The sequence below is a fragment of the Acipenser ruthenus genome, chromosome 5, assembly GCF_902713425.1.
Source record: "Acipenser ruthenus chromosome 5, fAciRut3.2 maternal haplotype, whole genome shotgun sequence".
Classification (NCBI taxonomy): domain Eukaryota; kingdom Metazoa; phylum Chordata; class Actinopteri; order Acipenseriformes; family Acipenseridae; genus Acipenser; species Acipenser ruthenus.
This window is the reverse complement of record NC_081193.1, coordinates 57,501,539-57,520,353: the sequence shown is the minus strand read 5'-3', so window position 1 is coordinate 57,520,353 and position 18,815 is coordinate 57,501,539. Positions and strand designations below refer to the sequence as shown.

Genomic DNA, 18,815 nt, shown 5'->3' with positions numbered 1-18,815 from the left:
TACAGAATCTCCCAAGTGTTTTTTTGCATACTTCAAAATGGGATTCAAGGTGGGCATTCTTGAGTAATGGCTTCCTTTTTGCCACCCTACCATACAGGCCAGATTTGCGGAGTGCTTGGGATATTGTTGTCACATGCACACTTTGACCAGTCTTGGCCATAAAAGCCTGTAGCTCTTGCAAAGTTGCCATGGCCTCTTGGTAGCCTCTCTGATCAGTCTCCTTCTTACTCGGTCATCCAGTTTGGAGGGACGGCCTGATCTAGGCAGGGTCTTGGTGGTGTCATACACCTTCCACTTCTGAATAAATCGTCTTGACCGCGCTCCAAGGGATATTCAAGGCTTTGATATTTTTTTATACCCATCCCCTGATCTGTGCCTTTCAACAACTTTGTCCTGGAGTTCTTTTGAAAGCGCCTTGGTGCTCATGGTAGAGTCTTTGCTTTGAAATGCACTACCCAGCAGAGTGAATCTACAGGAACTCCTGAATTTATCATGAAATCATGTGAATCACTACAATTAACACAAGTGGAGGCCACTTAACTAGGTGTGTGATTTTGAAGGTGATTGGTTACACCTGAGCTAATTTAGGATTGCTATTACAAGGGGGGGGGGGGGGGTGGACACTTATCCAACCAAGCTATTTCAGTTTTTATTGAATTAATTTTCTACATATTTCTAGAATATTTTTTCACTTGGAAGTTGTGGGGTAGGATGTGTAGATAAATGGAAAAAAAAACTTAATGCATTTTAATTCCAGGCTATAAGGCAACAAAAGGTGAAAATTTTGAAAGGGGGTGTAGACTTTCTATAGGCACTGTAAAACGAATAATATTTAATATTACTATATATATATATATATATAATATATATATATAATATATATATATATATATATATATATATATATATATATATATATATATATATATATGAAATTAGTTTTACAGTTGGGACTGATTTAAAACAAAATAAATTAATAATTCATGTTACTCTTGATCTCTGCATCCTGTATTTGTTCAGAGACACATTCTCAGTGACTAGAAGCATCACAGATTATGTTCTTGACAGGAAGTTAATATATGCAAGACCTGTTTTTAATTTCATGGAATATTCGATTTCATCGTGGGGTCCCAAATCAATAGATAATTCAAATTATCATTACATGCCTAATTTAAACGTTTCAAATTCCCATCTCTAATAGCAACCAACTTGCTCCTCAAGTGTCACCCAGCTATTGGATTTGCCGACTAATTATTTTTACCGACCATTGGCTCCTAAGGAAAAAAAAAAAAAAAACAACAGCTTGTCTGTAACCCTGACTTTTTTTTTTTTTTTTTTTTAAACAAAATTGCAAAAGTATTTTAAAAGAATAAACAGGAAACAAAAGCAAAACAGGTTGTGAAGTTTATTTGACCAAAAATGTTATTGCAATCACTTGCACAAGCAAATGAGAGAATTGTGTTTCATGCTTAATTTACTGTATCGTGATACGTACCGTGTCGCGACCCTTGTATCACGATACGTACCGTGAATACACTGCCAATACCCAGCCCTACTGTCTAGTTTATTGTTTCCACCATCTTTGAATCCTGTCTGCCAAGTGTCTAATTTCAAGTTTTGCTCCGAATGTATTCAGTAAATCTAATTATTGTACAAGAACCTGTTGCTGAGTATCTCAACCTTCATATATCAACTTGAATTAATATATATATATAATTTTTTTTTTTTTTTTTTGTTAAATTAATTTTTTTTTTATGTAAAACAAATCTGGGATGGGGTTGCCCATGTCAGATGGACAGACATGCGTCTCAGGGATGCAGACGACTACAATTTAGTCCTAAATCTGACAATTCCTTTAGATTATTTCCTTTCAAATCACCAGGGCAGAACTTCAAATCATCGCAATGCCGACGTCACATCCTTCCCCCTCCCCATCTTTTTTCTGGAGTTCTGCATCCATTAAAAAATTACAAAAATCACACGCTCAGTTCTATTTTTATTAGTCACCAATTTAACAACTGTATCAGTACAATTAGAATTGCTTTTAAATTAATTTTTAAAGACTATCTGCCAACAGTTCTGGACAATTTAATGTTGCACTACATTCTGAATACATTTTTTCCCCTCTGGACCTACTGCATTTGGTCTCATCAGATGTAAAATTGTGAGAAAAAAAAAACAAAACAAGCAAAGCAGATAAACAAGTTTATAACATTATTACTTACCTATGTTATTTTAAATAAATGTGTAGCACTTATTTATGCTTTTGTAATATATATATTACAACAGTATTTGGCTACATTTTGGCTGACTACTTCCAAAAAAATATATACAATTCTTAGGGCTGTGCTTCATGAACCTCCCCCAGCTAAGTCAGAGACAGGGGGAAAACATGGACACACATTCCAGCCCACCGGCACCTCATTCCTCTCCCACCAAATCAAAGCTTATACTTTTTTTTTTTTTTCCCTGCACATTTACAATGTTACCCCCAGGGCACAAAGTGCCATACTAAGCCAGCTGCAAGGGCAGTCGTTCATTCCCATCTCCGGGTCTCTGCACTGACTGATATACAAAGCAGCTTTAAACCTGTGTATATGGCCACAGTAGTATGCATTTTTGCTGTCTTTTTCGTCAGCATGTATTACAAAAACAATGGTTAGCCTTCTTAAACTAGTACTAGTTTGTAATAGAAGTTCCTAATGTTCTCTGCATTGCAACACAAGAACGACTGACAATTGGACAATTGTACGGGAGATGTGTGGACTCTTGACTCTGCAAATATTTAAAATATGCATCAGAGACTCAGATTCGGAGTGTACCATCAAAATTGGTATGTAGGGAACCAGACACTGATTTTTTTTGTTCTTAGTGACAAGGTGCAGAAAGATTAAATTTCCCCACAGAAAATAGATCGCTTCATTGGGCCCAGGCACCGAAATTAAAGCGGTTGGGCACCATAGAAGCATTTTCATAACAAATCAGTAAAGATTCTTAACCCTTTGCGGTCCTATGTCGGACCTGGTCTGACATTGCAATTTTCCCTTTCCGGTCCAATGTCGGACCCTGTCCGACCATCAAAAAGACGTAAAAAACAGGTCTCTAGTCGTTTTTTCTCCGGAAAAAGCCGAAAAAAAAACATTCAATGGCCGAGCGAGACCGATAGGGCCGGAAAAAAAAAGAAACAAAAGGGCCGTATCTCATGAATACAAATAGCCCCGACACCACAGATAACACGGACATAAACAAACAAGATAGCTGCTTCTGCATCCAGCGCTCAAAGAATATCAGACATTTGCAGAGCTTTTTTTAGATGTTATAGTAATAAAATAATGACTTGGATCGCATTATTGAGGAGTTTGGTGATAAAACGAGTGATCAGGAGATGATTGATCGGTATGTACGACTATGAAGAGGTATGTGAAATACAGCGAACGAGGGGTGGGGAGGGGCTGGAGTGTCCTGTTGATATGCAGTGCCTTTTAAACCTGTTTTACTGTGAACAAAAACACTTAAAACAGTGCATCTAATATAAACTGCGCATGTGAAAATAAATTGGACCGGACCCGTCCGAGACGCACTAAATAAATGGACCGCTAAGGGTTAAGTTAATTCTTTAGTCAAGGTTCTGCCTATAGAAAAAAAAAAAGTACCGAAAACGGTGTTCCGGCTTCACTACACCACTGGCCATGGGTACCCACGTCCCAGAGAGCCTTGATGTTGTTAACAGCGACAACTAACTCTGGTTCAGCTGGAGATTCCAGATAACTGTTTTAAAGTAGGCAACTTCCTTTGAAAAGAGGGATTATAGCAAAGATAATGTTAGAATGAAGGTAGTACGTAAGAGGGAAAATAAGTTTGTGTCCACAGGAAGTAGAAGTAGTTACCTGTTATCTCCCTTGCTGAGATTTGTGTTTGCAGGGTGCAGAATGGTCTGGTTCCCCTCCATCTCTATCACACATTTTGTTTTTAGGTCTTTTTCTGCAATAAAAAGATAGAAGGCAGAATATTGAATTACGTATCTTCACATAAGATGGTTTTAACATCTTCTAAAAGATACCCTACAGGAACTGTCCTTTAACTAAAATGTTATTTTATTCAGTCTGAGGCCACATGGACAGGCAGGGATCGAAGTAAGACTCCCACTGCATAACAGTTTTTATCCATTCCTAGTTTTACTAGCTTGTTACCTACACTGTGGCTAACCAGGCTCAAATTAAAACCTGGAATGGGAGAACCTGCAAAATACCCTGATACGGGAGGCATGGAGGGGTCCCAATTGTCCATCCTCCATACCCACTGTACATCTGTACTGTATTGGTGGTCATCACAAATACCAATACAAACCTAACATCATGGAACCTGGATTATGTATTAATGACTGCAGGGCATGAAGTTAAGGTTATGAAGGGCAAGGCAATGTTGCCTTCGTTGGGCATGAAAATTCAAGGGCACCAAGGCAGTTCTAGGGGGCAAACAGGCAAAACACAAATTCAACCCAAGGGCACCAAGGCGATTTCATACGTATTCAAACAAAAAAGCTTATTATGTTGATCAAATTAATTCAAAACATAAAATCTATGTTTTCTGAGTGATTCACACACTAATTGTTACAAAAATAAAATGTAGGTCACTTTTCCATTGTAAAAATAAAAGTGGTATTAAAAAAAATCCAATTTAAAAACAAACTTTTATAATGAAAAAATACAAAGGGTCATTTGGCAAAAAAAATAATATTCAGGGTATTTTTTACTAAACTTGTCACACACCACTGACTAATACATAGATTAGAGGCTTAGATACAGCCTCAGTGATACAACAGCACAAATAAGCAATGTCAGTGAAGGGAAAGTATTTATTTATTTATTTTTAAAAGATAGGTTTTCAGGCAAACAGGCTGAAGATTTACCGATGGCTGGAGTTTGATAACGATAGTGGTCAAATGAGTTGTTTGAGCTGCAGTGTCTGTGCAACTTTAGTTTGCTAACCGCTGTTACAAAACCTGTACAAACACGGCTCTTTTGGGGGGGGGGGGGGAATATGAAATGGAAACTTCGTCAGGCAATGGAGTGCTCTGCATCACAATGATGAACAGCTGGACGTACAATGTTAGATGTTTACATTTGAGAGACTTTATATACTTTCAGTTCTGGAAATGTACATTTGCAAAGGATTTCGTTTTGTTATGGTGCATTGCTGGACACTCGATTCCGAAAAAAAAGGTGCGCAGTTTTTAAGCACAGACATTCTAACCCCTTTCGTGAAGGCACACATTTTACTTGTTAAAAAGCATAATTACGTAAGGTAGTGAGAATGTATTCCACAAAAATAAATAAACAGAAATCTATGCACTTCAAGACTGTGTTTCATTCACTATTATGTTCTCTCCTACTCACTTCATAACACAGGAAGTTGCTACTTGAACCATGTCATATCTACTTGCTCAGTTATTTATTTATTTTTTGGTGCAAGAATTTGAGCAAAACTAATGATTATATATATTTAGCGTTGATTTTTTTAAAAAAATTAACACCAAATTACAAAACAGCTACCTTTTCATTTCCAAATGCTGCTCCAAAAACTGCATTTGCAGCATGTATTTCCATGGTTTTATATTTCTTACTGCTTGCCCACTTTGTTTTTTGCTCTTTATTTTTTATTTTCTTTTGAGAAAACTGGTCCCGCAAGCTCATCCATCGGTTTTTAACTACATCAGAGTCAAAAGACGTGCAAAATAAGTAAAATAAGCAACAATATAGTACTTTACTTGTGGTTCGCTAAAGCACTTTACCCAGAACAGAACCATTAATGTGTTGCATATTTTTTATATGTAGGCTACGGTTGAAGTTCTTAAATCTTAAAAAAAGTAAACTTTATACAACTACTCAGTTTAAAAATAGTTTGTGTTTGAAACACAGGGCTCTATACTCATGCCATTCTCCACAAATAAGTACAGTAGTAAGCATTTTGATGACTAGACATTTATGTATTTACTATCTGTCCAATCTCTTGTGTTAATGAAATACAGTAGAGGCTACCTGTTGATTTTGTTGTCATGCCGACGAGGGGGCAACAGCTGGAGTGTGATTGGTTAGAGACAAATTTACGCCTGACGCACACAGAAAAATAGGACAAGGTCTATTTTTGACACTGTCGGTTTTACGCAACACGCCCAGTGTGAATGTCTCCATAGGATGCATTGTATTCTTAAAAAAAATAAAAATTAAAAAAAAGAATTTACACCAGACTGACGCCTCGATGCGATGCGCTCAGTGAAAGGACCTTAACATAACAGCGCCCCTCCCCCCCATTTGCCCGTCTAACCAATGGTACAGTACGTCTTTCTCATGGCTTAGTGCTGGGAGGTGCACAGTAAAAAGAATGGCAACAATTCTAGATTACGATAATAGAACAATTTTCTCCGATCAGATGTGCTGGTGCTGAGGGACACCAGCGGCAATGTCGGGCGGGCTTACAGGCAACTTTGACGGAGAATGTCAGGCCATCCATCCATGAGCTGTAGCTGAAGTGCAGCTGGGTCATGCAGCAAAACAATGATCCGAAACACACAAGTAAGTCTACAATGGTTGAAGAACAAGAAATTTAAAGTTTTGGAATGGCCTAGTCAAATTCCAGACCTAAAACCCATTGAGATGTTGTGGCAGGACCTGAAATGAGCAGTTCATGCTCGAAAACCCACAAATGTCACGGAGTTGAAGCAGTTCTGCATGGAGGAGTGGGCCAAAATTCCTCCACAGTGCTGTGAGAGACTAATCAATAACTACAGGAAGCGTTTGGTTGCAGTTATTGCTGCTAAAGGTGGCGTAACCAAGGGGGTGATTACTTTTTCACATGGGGGCATTGGGTGTTGCATAACTTTCTTTAATAAAATAAATGAAATACGTATCAAATTGTTGTGTTATTTGTTCACTCAGGGTCCCTTTTATCTAATATTAGGTTTTGGTTGAAGATCTGATAACAGTCAGTGTCAAAAATACAGAGAATCAGATAGGGGGCAAATACTTTTTGACGGCACAGATAGACAGATAGATAGACACAGACAGACAGACAGACAGACAGACAGACAGACAGACAGACAGACAGATAGTGGTTTGCAGAAGTATTCACCCCCCTTGCAAAGCTTTCACATTTTGTTGAATTACAAATAATGTATGCACAGTTTTTCAAACAAACTTTTTTTTTTATTGAAAGCTGTAGTGATTAAACTGAACACTTATGAGGAGGAGCTTAAATATCAGCAAAACTTGCAAAGAAAATGTACAAAATGAAATTTACTGGTAGCATAAGTATTCAGCCCCTTAAGTCAGTACTTGGTAGAAATACCTTTTGCAGCAATTACTGCTATGAGTCTTTTTGGATAGGTCTCTACTAGCTTTGCACAGTAGAATGGTGACATTTTTGCCCATTCTTCACGGGAAAATTGCTCCAGTTCTGATAAGTTTGTTTGGGATCGTCGATAAACTGCAATCTTCAAGTCTCGTCATAAATGTTTGATTGGATTCAAGTCAGGACTTTGACTGGGCCACTCAAGAACATTAATTCTCTTGTTCAACCACTCCAGTGTGGCTTTGGCTTTGGGTCATTGTCCTGCTGAAATGTGAATTTCCTCCCCAGTTTCAGCATCTCAAGGATTCGCCTGTACTTTGCACCATCCATTCTCCCCTCTATCATGACAAGCTTCCCAGTCCCTGCTGAAGTGAAGCATCCCCATAACATGATGCTGCCACCACCATGCTTTACTGTTGGGCTGGTGTTGACTGGGTCATGTGCAGTGTTGGGCTTGCGCCAGATGTAACGCTTGGAATTTAGACCGAAGTTCAATTTTTGTCTTGTCTGACCACAAAACCTTTTTCCACATGTCTGCAGTATCATCTACATGCATTTTCGCAAACTCCATACATGCTTCAAGATGAGGCTTTTTGAGTAATGGCTTCTTTCTTGCCACCCATCCATACAGGTCAGCTTTGTGTAGAGACTGGCTTATTGTTGATGTGTGAACACTGACTCCCATCTCAGACACAAAACTTGGCAGATCTCTCAAGGTCACTGTTGGCTTCAGAGTGACATCCCGAACCAGTTTCCTGCTTGCCTGGCTGCTCAGTTTGGGAGGACGACCTGATCTGGGTAGTGTCTGGGTGGTATGATGCATCTTCCGTTTCTTAATGATGGACTTCACTGTGTTGAGAGAGATATTCAGCACCTTTGAAATTTTCTTGTACCATTCTCCTGCTTTGTGCCTCTCTACCACTTTATCCCTGACTTGTTTCGAAAGCTCCTTGGTCTTCATGGTTGCTTTGTTGGAGCACTATGTGAGTTGCAGCTTCAAAGTCTTTATATACCTGAGGGAAATTATCTACAAGTTAAACCACTTTGAGTACACACAGGCTGAAACCATTTCACTAATTTTGTGGCCTTTCAAAACAAATCATTTGCACCTGAGCTGATTTAGGGCTGCAGTAGCAAAGGGGTTGAATACTTATGCAACTGAGATCTGTTTTTCTCTGTAAATCTTACTTATTTATATTCTACATACATTTTTTAACTTTATCAATGTGGAGTAGTTTGTGTAGATTCTGAATGTAAAGTAAATTTGAAAGCGTTGTGGAGTACGCTCAGGTGGCAAAAAAATTTTGCACGGGGTGAATACTTCTGCAAACCACTGTATAGTAACCCATGCATGCTCTATAAAAAATGTCATTGCCCGTGACCTTTGACCTCCCCATAAGGTCAAATGCAAAACTAGCTTATAACTCCTTACAGAATACAGATGGGGTAATGGTTACTATGGAACACATATATGAACCCATATATGTTCTATTAAAAAATTGCCTGGACCTTTGACCTCTCCTTAAGGTCAAATGCAAAACTAGCTTATAACTCCTTTAAGACTTCAGTGTCATATTTACTATTGAACACACATATGAACCCATATATGCTCTACCAGGGTTCACGCTAGACCGCGCCATTGTGCCAATGGCCCCCTGAAATAAAATGTCCCGCTGAATTTCTCTTAACACACCCATGTGTCCCCCTCCCCAGACGCAATACCAATAAACAGTATTATAAAATCACACACTTAAGGATTACACACAAATATCTTTACAGTGAAAATAACTTATTTTCATTAAATATAACATTCAACCCCCCCCCTTCTCCCCATCTAAAATGGTTTGGTCCAGGATCGACCGTAACTGACTGGAACGTGACCAAACTATTAAAACTACTAAAAACAAATGTATATCCTGTAAAGCTTGCACCACTAGCAGTGCTTAATTTGTAAATCACGAGGTGCCGGAGCTCAGTGTGAACAGGAGAGAGCGGATGTATGAGGGGGAGTGGAGGTACCGGAGCTCAAGTGTGACGACATGCACATAACGCTTAACATCAATGTAACGCACTTAACACATTTTCAAGCCACCACTGTAGATAACATGCTAACAAGGTAACATAAAAAAAAAAAAAAACCTTCAGTAATTTCAAATACCATAATCATATACTATTAGGCCTACTGTATTTTTTAAACAGTTCCGCTCTGATGGACCTGTCATTGGGTCCGTGGTGTTTCAGAATCTTACTGTATGATCTCCCACTATACTGTATATAGCCCATGGGTAACCAATATTGACAAATTTCTATGTTTAATCCTGTAACATTATAAATAAACCTAATAAAAAAAACTGTCATTTATTCATTTGAATAAATATTGTGAAAGATGGACATCACACCATCACACAGAATATGCACGGAGGGAAAATACAATTGAAACACTTCAAACATTCAAGTCACTTTGGAGGTCTTGTCCATTACTTTCCCTGAACCACTTGTATGCCCATATAGTCGTACGTGGATAATGCCGACGCGCTGGCAAAGAGATTCCACTTCAGTTTGCCCGTACAATTTATCTGACTTGTCGGGCCAGTATTGCTTGTAAAAGCACCTTTAATTCCTAGATCAGCTTGCAGTATCCTGTTTTGTCTAGCACCCGTCTTCCTTGTGACAACATACGATCTTCCATGTTCCTCGCCAAACTCCGAAAAAACTGCCTCTGGCAAAGCTGCTTGTCGCCGGGTTTTCCTGCATTTAGAGTCACCCCTCAAAAATGTTCTCCTCGATTCCCCTATCTCCCAGGCTGTTCTGCCATGGCCTCAAAGATCGTCACTTCCCTGAAGATTGCTCGATGCGCTTCAATAATTGTACAGTCCCTCTTTTGAAGCTCAACTGACAGTTCCGACAATTCTTGTACAGCATCGCACATGAGGCCAAGATTGTTAAAGGCATGTGACGATAAGTGCCTGGCCAGGCCAGAGTAGCTTTGATGAGACATCCTGTCCCGGGAGTCATTCTCTGCTGCAGAGGTGAAATGTTTATTAAGTGCAGGATAACTTTTCCACACAGCGTCTACCGTCCTAAAGCTCGATGCCACCCACCTAGCATCTAAGATTCTGCCAATTTTGCACAGTTGAATGTCTAAGCTGTCTGCGCATTCTTTAAGCTCCATTCCATTTTTGCCAGATGTGCTATATGGCTTGCAGGCTGCTCACCACTCCACTCTTGCGTCCAAACATCACCGACGCACCATCACAGGTTACTCCAATTAAGCATTTGGCGAGAAAGTTTTCAGTGAAATTCACACTCTAGTGCAGACAAACTATGGACAATTCCCTCGGCAGTTAGATCATCCAATTCAACAAGATCAACAAAAATATTTGCAGGTGCCTCCATTTCAGCTAAATGAAGCCTTTCGTACACGATCAAGGCACTTTTTCTGTTCAAACTAGTAGCCTCATCTAGCATTAGGCAGATTTTAAGAGTACACTGTACTATCTTCTCAAACAATTTTCTCCTCATTTCTGAGGAACTGTGTTGTTGAATGTTTGAGCATGCAACATTGGAATGCAAAATCCGTCCCATGTCAACCCCATTCAATTCCTGACAATTAATTTGATGTTCAAAGCCATAAGCGTGTCTATAACGTTTAGCCTCTTTGTAAGCTGTGTGGGTATTTGTTCAGATTGAGCATTGACGATGGTCTGAACTAAAGTGTCCCCTTAGCTTTCTCCAAAATACTAGATGCAGCTAAATGCGCCTTGGTTTGAGCATGTTCCACATCCTTTTTCCTGAGTGCCCTTTGCTGTTTTTTTTACATCTGGGGCAGAGGAGGTCACCGTGTATGTTACCCACTCTTCAGCCAGTTTCATGCCCAACGTTTTCTCTGGACCCAGTGAACCTACCTTTCGACAAGTCGTGCAGCCAAGATTCGATTTCTCCATAATTAGCCATGGGTGGTTGGTTTGATGAAAATTTAAATTGTTCAGTAATGCAAACTGTCGGCAGCACCCGAGTTTCATTACCCAGATTCATATCTTCTTCACTTGTTGAATCGTCTGGTGAATCCCGCTCCTCATTTTTTATAGCCATGTTGTTCGCCAGAGCATCGTCATTAGTCGCAACCACATCAGTAGCACAACTCGCACCTGCCTGCTGCACGGGGCTTTCTTAGTTTCTAGTTTGTTTCGACACAGGTTCAGGTTCACCATCAGAAATTGTTCTGGTAGTTTTACTGAAAAGACAGTATATTTGACTGCCTTTTGGCCATTTTTACACAAACAGGGTTGCAATTTCACAATTAGGGTTGCAATCATTTCACAATTAGACAAGGTGAGGCGAGCAGTGATGACAAGATGACGCGGGGAGCTCTGGGAGCCCTGAATTAGTTGTTAAGGCATGATGCAACGTTGACTATTACACATGGGCAGGGCTATGTTTATATTCACACATTGTAGTGAGCAAATCAGGTTTTCTTTGCAGAAATGTAAATCGAGGAGTCAGTCAATGAGATAAAACAGTGACCATCAGCAAAATGATTTTTAAATTGTAAACACGCATGTTTAATTGTTCATGTCACGAGGAGGAGCTGGAGCTGCGCTTAGAGAAATTGAAATAATGTGCCTGTCTTCAACTCCAGCATCTACATGGAATTTGAAAAAGCCTTGGCTGTTCTGGGTCAAGTTTGGAAACGAACAGCTTAAAGCTTTTTACAGGACAATTTTTGAAATCTGGCAGAGTATATTCGTATATCGGGTCTTGGGACTGTCTTAAGACCACCTTGGTGATTTTTGGTCTGTAATGCTGATGTTTGAGTGACATATTTCATGACCAGAGCCATCGGTAAGTACAACAAAAGTTATTCTTACAGAGGTTAGCGGTGTTTTCGTTTCCTCGTCTACGGAAGAAAAACTGTGATTGTGGGGGTAAGCTGGGACCGTCACCCTGTTGCACACTGTAACTATCAAAAATAGTCAACATCATATGTTTTTCTTTTTTAAATACATACCATAAAATCGCTACTGTGCTGCATTGAAAAATATATATTGAAAGAAACATCTGCTACAAATCAAGCACTACTGTATATCCCGGTAGCTCTTTCCATTGAGTGCAGGCTATCGTTCCATTAAAAATAAAATTAAAAAGCTATTCGCCACATTTTAGGCATGCTTTTCAGTCACATATGTGACGCTTAAACCGCAAATGTGAACGGGGTTGCAGACCTAAATATGCAGCGGCCCGAGGCGGCCCTGGGTCAGAACAGTAGTGTGAACGGGGTTTAATTGTACAACACTATCCACATAGGTACTATTGATATTAGGTACAGAGAGAATGAGACTCTTAAGAATAATTTTAAGTCACTTTGTTGTAAATTAAAAGAAATAGGTAGGTAGGGAGATCAGTTTCAGGACCTCTACCGGTTATTGGTAGGGACTGCAAAGCTTTTAGTAGACTGTTCTCCCTAAATAGATGATAGCAGATTGGTGTACTTCCACGCTGCCTCAGCAGAGTGGGACTTTATGGTAAAGGAATACTGCAGCTACCAGTCTCTGCTCTAACCGAGGAGTTTAAGTGCGCCAAGTTCAGACTGAAATGGCATTAGTAGAGTCACGCGAAAAATGCGTAAGGGAGGCAGCACCTGTGTTGAAAACTGGAAGAAAGAAAGCTGTGGAGGATGCAAAGTCTGCCCTTTGAATTGGTGATATTATGGGGCAAGTTCAGTATGGAAGCGGGGGTCATGGTCTCAGTTCAGCTCCATCTACATGGCACAAGGCAGCCCCAGCTCAACGGAGGAAGCTGGTAGTCAACGAGGTGCAAAAGCAGGAGGAGAGGATGAGGTGTATAAAGGCCATTTCCCAGGCCAAGCAGGGAGAATGGATGAGATGGGAGAGTGTGGAACAACGCAAGATTGGCTGGCAAGACCTGTGGTCAATGGAACATAGCAGGATCAGTTTCCTCATCAGGTCAACATATGATGTTCTCCCATCACCACAGAACCTAAACCTCTGGGTAGGAGAGAATCGCTCATGTCCTTTGTATTCATCACCTGCAACATTAAGGCACATTTTGACAGGATGTAAGGTGGCTCTTAGCCAAGGACGGTTTACTTGGCGCCATGACCAGGTGCTGCAATGTTTGGCCTTAGTATTGGAAGACAAACATACTAATAAGGTGCCACCTGTTCCATCAAAACATTACACACAATGTGGAAGCTGCTAAAGACTGGAAAATGCTAGCAGATGTTGGTCAACGACTTATTTTTCCACCTGAGATTGCCACCACTAACCTTCGACCAGATATTGTCTTGTGGTCTGGATCAGCATGCCCTGTTCACCTGGTAGAGTTAAGTGCAATGGGAGGATGCTGTAGATGAGGCGTATGAGAGGAAGAAACTGCGGTATGCTCAACTTGCCACTGAAGCGGAACAGCGAGGATGGAGAGTCCGGGTTTACACAGTGGAGGTGGGTTGCCGAGGATTTGTGGCACACTCTACAACCCGGTTTCTCAGAGACGTTGGATTCAGTGGGCAAGAGTTGCGTCGCACAGTGAAGAACTTATCTGAAGCAGCAGAGAGGAGCAGCAACTGGCTGTGGTTGAGACGGAAAGATTCTGGCTGGGGATCTCAAGCACAATAGAAAGAAAGAAACGCTGATGTACAGGTAAGTAAGCGGGGCTGAGTTGAGTGGGGGACGGAGGGGGGTGATGCTGGGATGCCAGAATCACCGTCGAGCCCTCTTGATGTGTCGAGGGCTAGTCGACGAAACACCGAGGACGGAAGGTGCCCAATTGAAGACCCCAGACAGGTACCCTACTTAGCTCAATCCAGACGGTTGTCATGCTGATGCGCTGGGGAGACCGCACTGTGGTTGATCCCCGGAGCCAGCGTCGCAGGCGTTGTGTGTGTTGATGTGCTAGGGAGGCAATAAGCTGATCCCTGGAGCCAGCATTACACTTCAGCCATCAACACCAGACAGAAGGATATCTACGTCATCATATGGAAGGAAGCGCAAATGGATGGAGACACATATGGATCACATTAGTTTACTGTAAAGCTACGTCTTGGTGCTTATCTTGGCGAGAGCCGAGTTCAAATCAGCATGAAGTTTTAACATCTACTCTCATCTAATGGAAATCTGCAAAACTGGGTTTTAAAGAAAGATGGTTTGCACCCCAATAAAGGGGTTCAGTTAAATTGTCAGATAATAGACTTCTCTTAAAGACTCTTGACTAAATTAAATGGGAGAAGGGGTGCTTCATGACCTCAATTTAAATGACCAAACTCCACAAATGAATTACTTTATTGAGGTAGTGACAGTACCTGGTTATCATTGGCCTCTTTCCTGGGTTCTTGTCCTGAGAATTTAATTGAAATTAGCTACTACGACATCTTGTGGCATTCAAATAGCATTCAAATAGTGTTCCACAGTAACCATTACACTATCTGCACTCTATAAGGAGTTATAAGTCAGTTTTGCATTTGACCTGAGAGGTCACGGTCAAGGCAATTTTTGAATAGAGCACATGTGGGTTTGTATATGTGTTCCACAGTAACCATTACCCTATCTGCACTATGTAAGGAGTTATGAGCTAGTTTTGCATTTGACCTTAAGGACAGGTCAAAGGTCACGGTCAAGTTAATTTTGGAATAGAGCATATATATGGATTCATTTGTGTATTCTATAGTAACTATGACACTGTCTAAACTCTCAAAGGAGTTCTAAACAAGTTTTGCATTTGAGCTTTAGCAAGGTAATATGTGCAAATATGTGCAAATTGACCATAGCTGAAATTTGATTGGCTCATGGCAGCCATGTTTTTTTTATGTAGCAACTTGCTTTGAACAATCTTGATAGACAACTTTTCCGAGGCCATGTTTTGATTCAAGTCGGCATAATGCTTTCAGAGAAGAAGTCGTTTGAATATTTGACAAATCCAATACGGCCACCAAATGATGTGACCGATCGACTTCTCTTGAACAACCGCAGATCTAGGCCATGAGGGGAGTGCACCAAGTTTCAGATCTCTGCTGTAAACTGTTTCGGAGAAGAATTTTTAAAATTGGCCAAAATTGTTCAAAAAATCCAATATGGCTGCCAAGCCATGTGACCTATGACCTTCGTTTTCGCTCCGCCACAACTTCCCATAGGCCTCTACCACCGTACCATGTTTCGTGACTTTTCTGGCTTGGAAGCCTAATAATCCTAACAAAAACAATAGGCTTCCCCAGCCTTCGGTTAGGAAGCCTAATAAGAATAATCCAGCAATAATAATAGGCTTCCCAGCCTATGGCCTGGAAGCCTAACTAGCACAAAGTATGAACACATTACCCCTGTGGAAGCAGCCTGACATTGGTTTCCTGTACGGTTTAGGATTGATTTTGAGCTCCTGCTTTTAACTTAAAGCTTTAAATGGCCTTTCTCCCCTGTAGCTAAAAGACTTGCTGACCCCTTATGTACCTAATCGCCCTCTTAGATTGAAGGTCTACTCAGTATTCCAAGGATAAAGAGAAAGAAGGCCGGTGGCAGAGCATTCAGCTTCAAAACACCAAAGTTGTGGAATGATCTGCCACGATTTGTGAGGGATGCACTCTCTGTTGCTGCTTTTAAATTAAGATTAAGAGACACATTTTTATAATTTTACATATGTATTTTAAAGGTGACATTTTATCAGCCTTTTATACTAATTTGTATCACTGCTTTTTAAAGTAATAATTACAATGACTTGTTTTACTGTCTGAAATTTAAGGGGGTATCTATTTTGTAATCTTATATTTTACTTGCTTTATGTTATTTTTTTATATGTAAAGCGCTTGAGGCAATTTATCGCAAACGGCACTATATAAAGCAATAATGATTGATTGATTGATTTACACCTCCAACAGCCCTTCGTTTTTTGGAAACAGTGTAGTTCAACGGATGCAGCACTTTCAATGTGAATTGGTACGATCAAATCTGTGAATTTCCTTAACTTCTGAAGCACTGGTCTTTGTGAAGATGAAATGAGAAAACTGGGAGTTTTCCCCAATAAAAAGCACCAATGGAGACGGTGCTTGGTTTGGGTTAAACTTGCATACAATACCTGGCAATATATGTGGTTAAAATACAGTGTTTTTTTTTTTTTTTTTATCTATCTACTGTATATACAAACAGTGTAAAAACCGTAACCACAACAAACTGCATTTTATATAACTGCTCTGCAACTCTCCAGAAAAGAAAGTCACATTGTCAAAAGCATGTGACAAAGTTAATCTGGCACTAATGTTGCCTCTTCTACACCTACAGTAGTATTTATACCCAGTTCCCCATTCATATTATTCAATTAAGTTCACTGCCATTTCAACTAAGATTTTTTTCAGCAATAAGATATGCTTTTCCTTAAAGTGTTTTTGTGCAGATTGTGTAGAGTCTTCTTGAAACTGCAAACAACTTAAGGTGCATTACTGCAAGAGAAGAGAGAAGAAAACAAATTCTTCTTGTCACATCCCAGGAAATATATTTTAGTATACTCTGCTTCTTACAGCAATTTCTTTAAGATGTGTATGCATTTTACCTGATAATATGGGTGGTGTTTTTACACCCGTTGTAAATTACAAATAAAGCGATAAGCAAACCATATGTCCTGTGACTCATCTGTCAGCTGATCAGATTGCTGTAAAATATATAGCCCACAAGTTTATTGGGAGCAATATTTTTGAGTATTGTTTTACAAGGCTCTCTTTGAACACATAACGCATAGCAATAGATCTGTTTAAACCCTTATTTTGAAGAAACAACAACGTAGTTTCAAGCAACAGCCCTACAACACTGGATAATAGTGTGACCTTCAAGAAATTAGCCAAATAGGCTATGTGTTCTAGATAGTTTAAGCTCAATACAAAGAAAGAGATTCGGAGATGTCCAACCAATTCAATTTCATATAATTTCCAAACAGTGTTAACGATAGGTGCACACCTCACACTTTACCTGTTTATGATAAAGTATGTATCTTTCCGAAATCAGTTACAATCAGGTGCATTACTTGCCTTCCCTGGAAGTTTACACTATAGCATTATACAGTGTTGATAATAGAAGAAAATAATATACCACCTTGCTACGTCGGGGTTTATTAAATAAGTAAATTAATGAATGAATAAATAAATAAATAAATAAATAAATAAATAAACTCACCTCTTCTGTTCATAGGACGAACACGAACAGCCACCTTCACGTTGGACTCGCTCATGTTGACTTCTTGGGGTACTATTTTTAAAATGATATCCTTTTCTGGCAAAAAGTATGTGGATATTGTTATTGTCCAAAGCTATGCGCTTCGTTGTTTTATTTGTTTTTTTTCCAAGGTATTATTTGATTTAAATTCGTTTCGTTCTCAGTATGTTTCTGATGCAGAAGAAAGTTCACTGTATTTTATTGTTGTCCTTGGCCCTCTTTGTAGGGAGTTTTTCTTTGTTGACGGCTTTTCAGAAAAGCGTCGTTTGCAAAAGTCCTTGGAATGAGAGGCTGGAGTTGATTTTTTTTTGTTTGTTTTTTAATAAATAAAAATCCAGGGCTAAAATATTTGAAACTGCAGCAGGTACAATAATATCTATCACAACTTTTTATGCTCCAGTTTAGCTTTTGTCCGTGAAAAGAAAACACTTCCCCAATATGTTATCTTCTTCTAGTGGTGGTAGAATAGCTTTTCATATATTTATTTATATATTTCGAAAAGGAAGTATTTATTTGTTAAATATTTGTCTTGAACACAACTCCTGCCTGCACTAAAAACATCGACAGTGAAATCGTTCCGCTATATAAAGTTGTCAGTTTAAAGTACTAAAAACACATTTCAATAAAAGATTTTATAAAGAAATCAAACCTAACAAAAGTGTGATCCTCCTCCTTGGATATTTTTTTTAATCAAATCTGTACCTGAACTAAAAAAAAAAAAAAAAACAAATAAAACGTATCTCAGTTTCCTATCTTCTTATATAAGGCCTCTGTTTATTCCTGAGTAAAAAAAAAAGAATATTTACAAATACTCAATATTCAAGTTTGCTTTAACGCCTATCTAGATACAGAACTTCCACCTGTTTTATTTCCTGAACTTTTCCATCACAGCAGCCATCTTTAACTGGGAGTAACCACGCCCGCCTCTTCCGGCAGAGAAGGTCAATAGAAGATTCAGGGGCGGTACCTTTTCGTAGAAGTATGCCTTGTTGGTAAGGACAGTCTGTTTTGTAAGAAAATTAGACCATATCCCCCATGAGGTTTAAGCCATTTGTACATTTAATTTGCCAGTGTATCCCACAGCTACATTAAACTATATATTTACTTGCATTTCCCAACATATTTGATTCATTACTGAATAACTGAAAACACACTGGTATCTGGATATTTTTATAAGTGGAATAAATCTGATTCTATATTCTCTCAAATAACTTTTTTTTTTTAAGAAAACAAACAATATCTGTTTCCACCAGTACTCAATAT

The 18,815-nt window shown here is 39.3% G+C and overlaps 1 protein-coding gene across 2 annotated transcripts in view; it reads right to left on the bottom strand.

Annotated features, from left to right (window-relative positions):
• LOC117402745 (kinesin-like protein KIF13B) overlaps positions 1-18,511 on the bottom strand; it is a 168,505-nt gene extending 149,994 nt beyond the window's left edge. Inside the window, exons 1-2 of one of the 2 annotated variants that reach the window (XM_034004173.3) lie at positions 17,514-18,511; positions 3,888-3,981 (exon numbers count right to left, since the gene is read on the bottom strand). In XM_034004173.3, the coding sequence (XP_033860064.3) occupies positions 3,888-3,981; positions 17,514-17,568 (149 nt within the window). In that variant the 5' untranslated portion in view covers positions 17,569-18,511. Of the gene's footprint in view, positions 1-3,887; positions 3,982-17,513 lie in introns of those variants that run through there. The other variant, XM_059024751.1, reaches the window with a different exon arrangement.
• Positions 18,512-18,815: the final 304 nt, after the last annotated feature.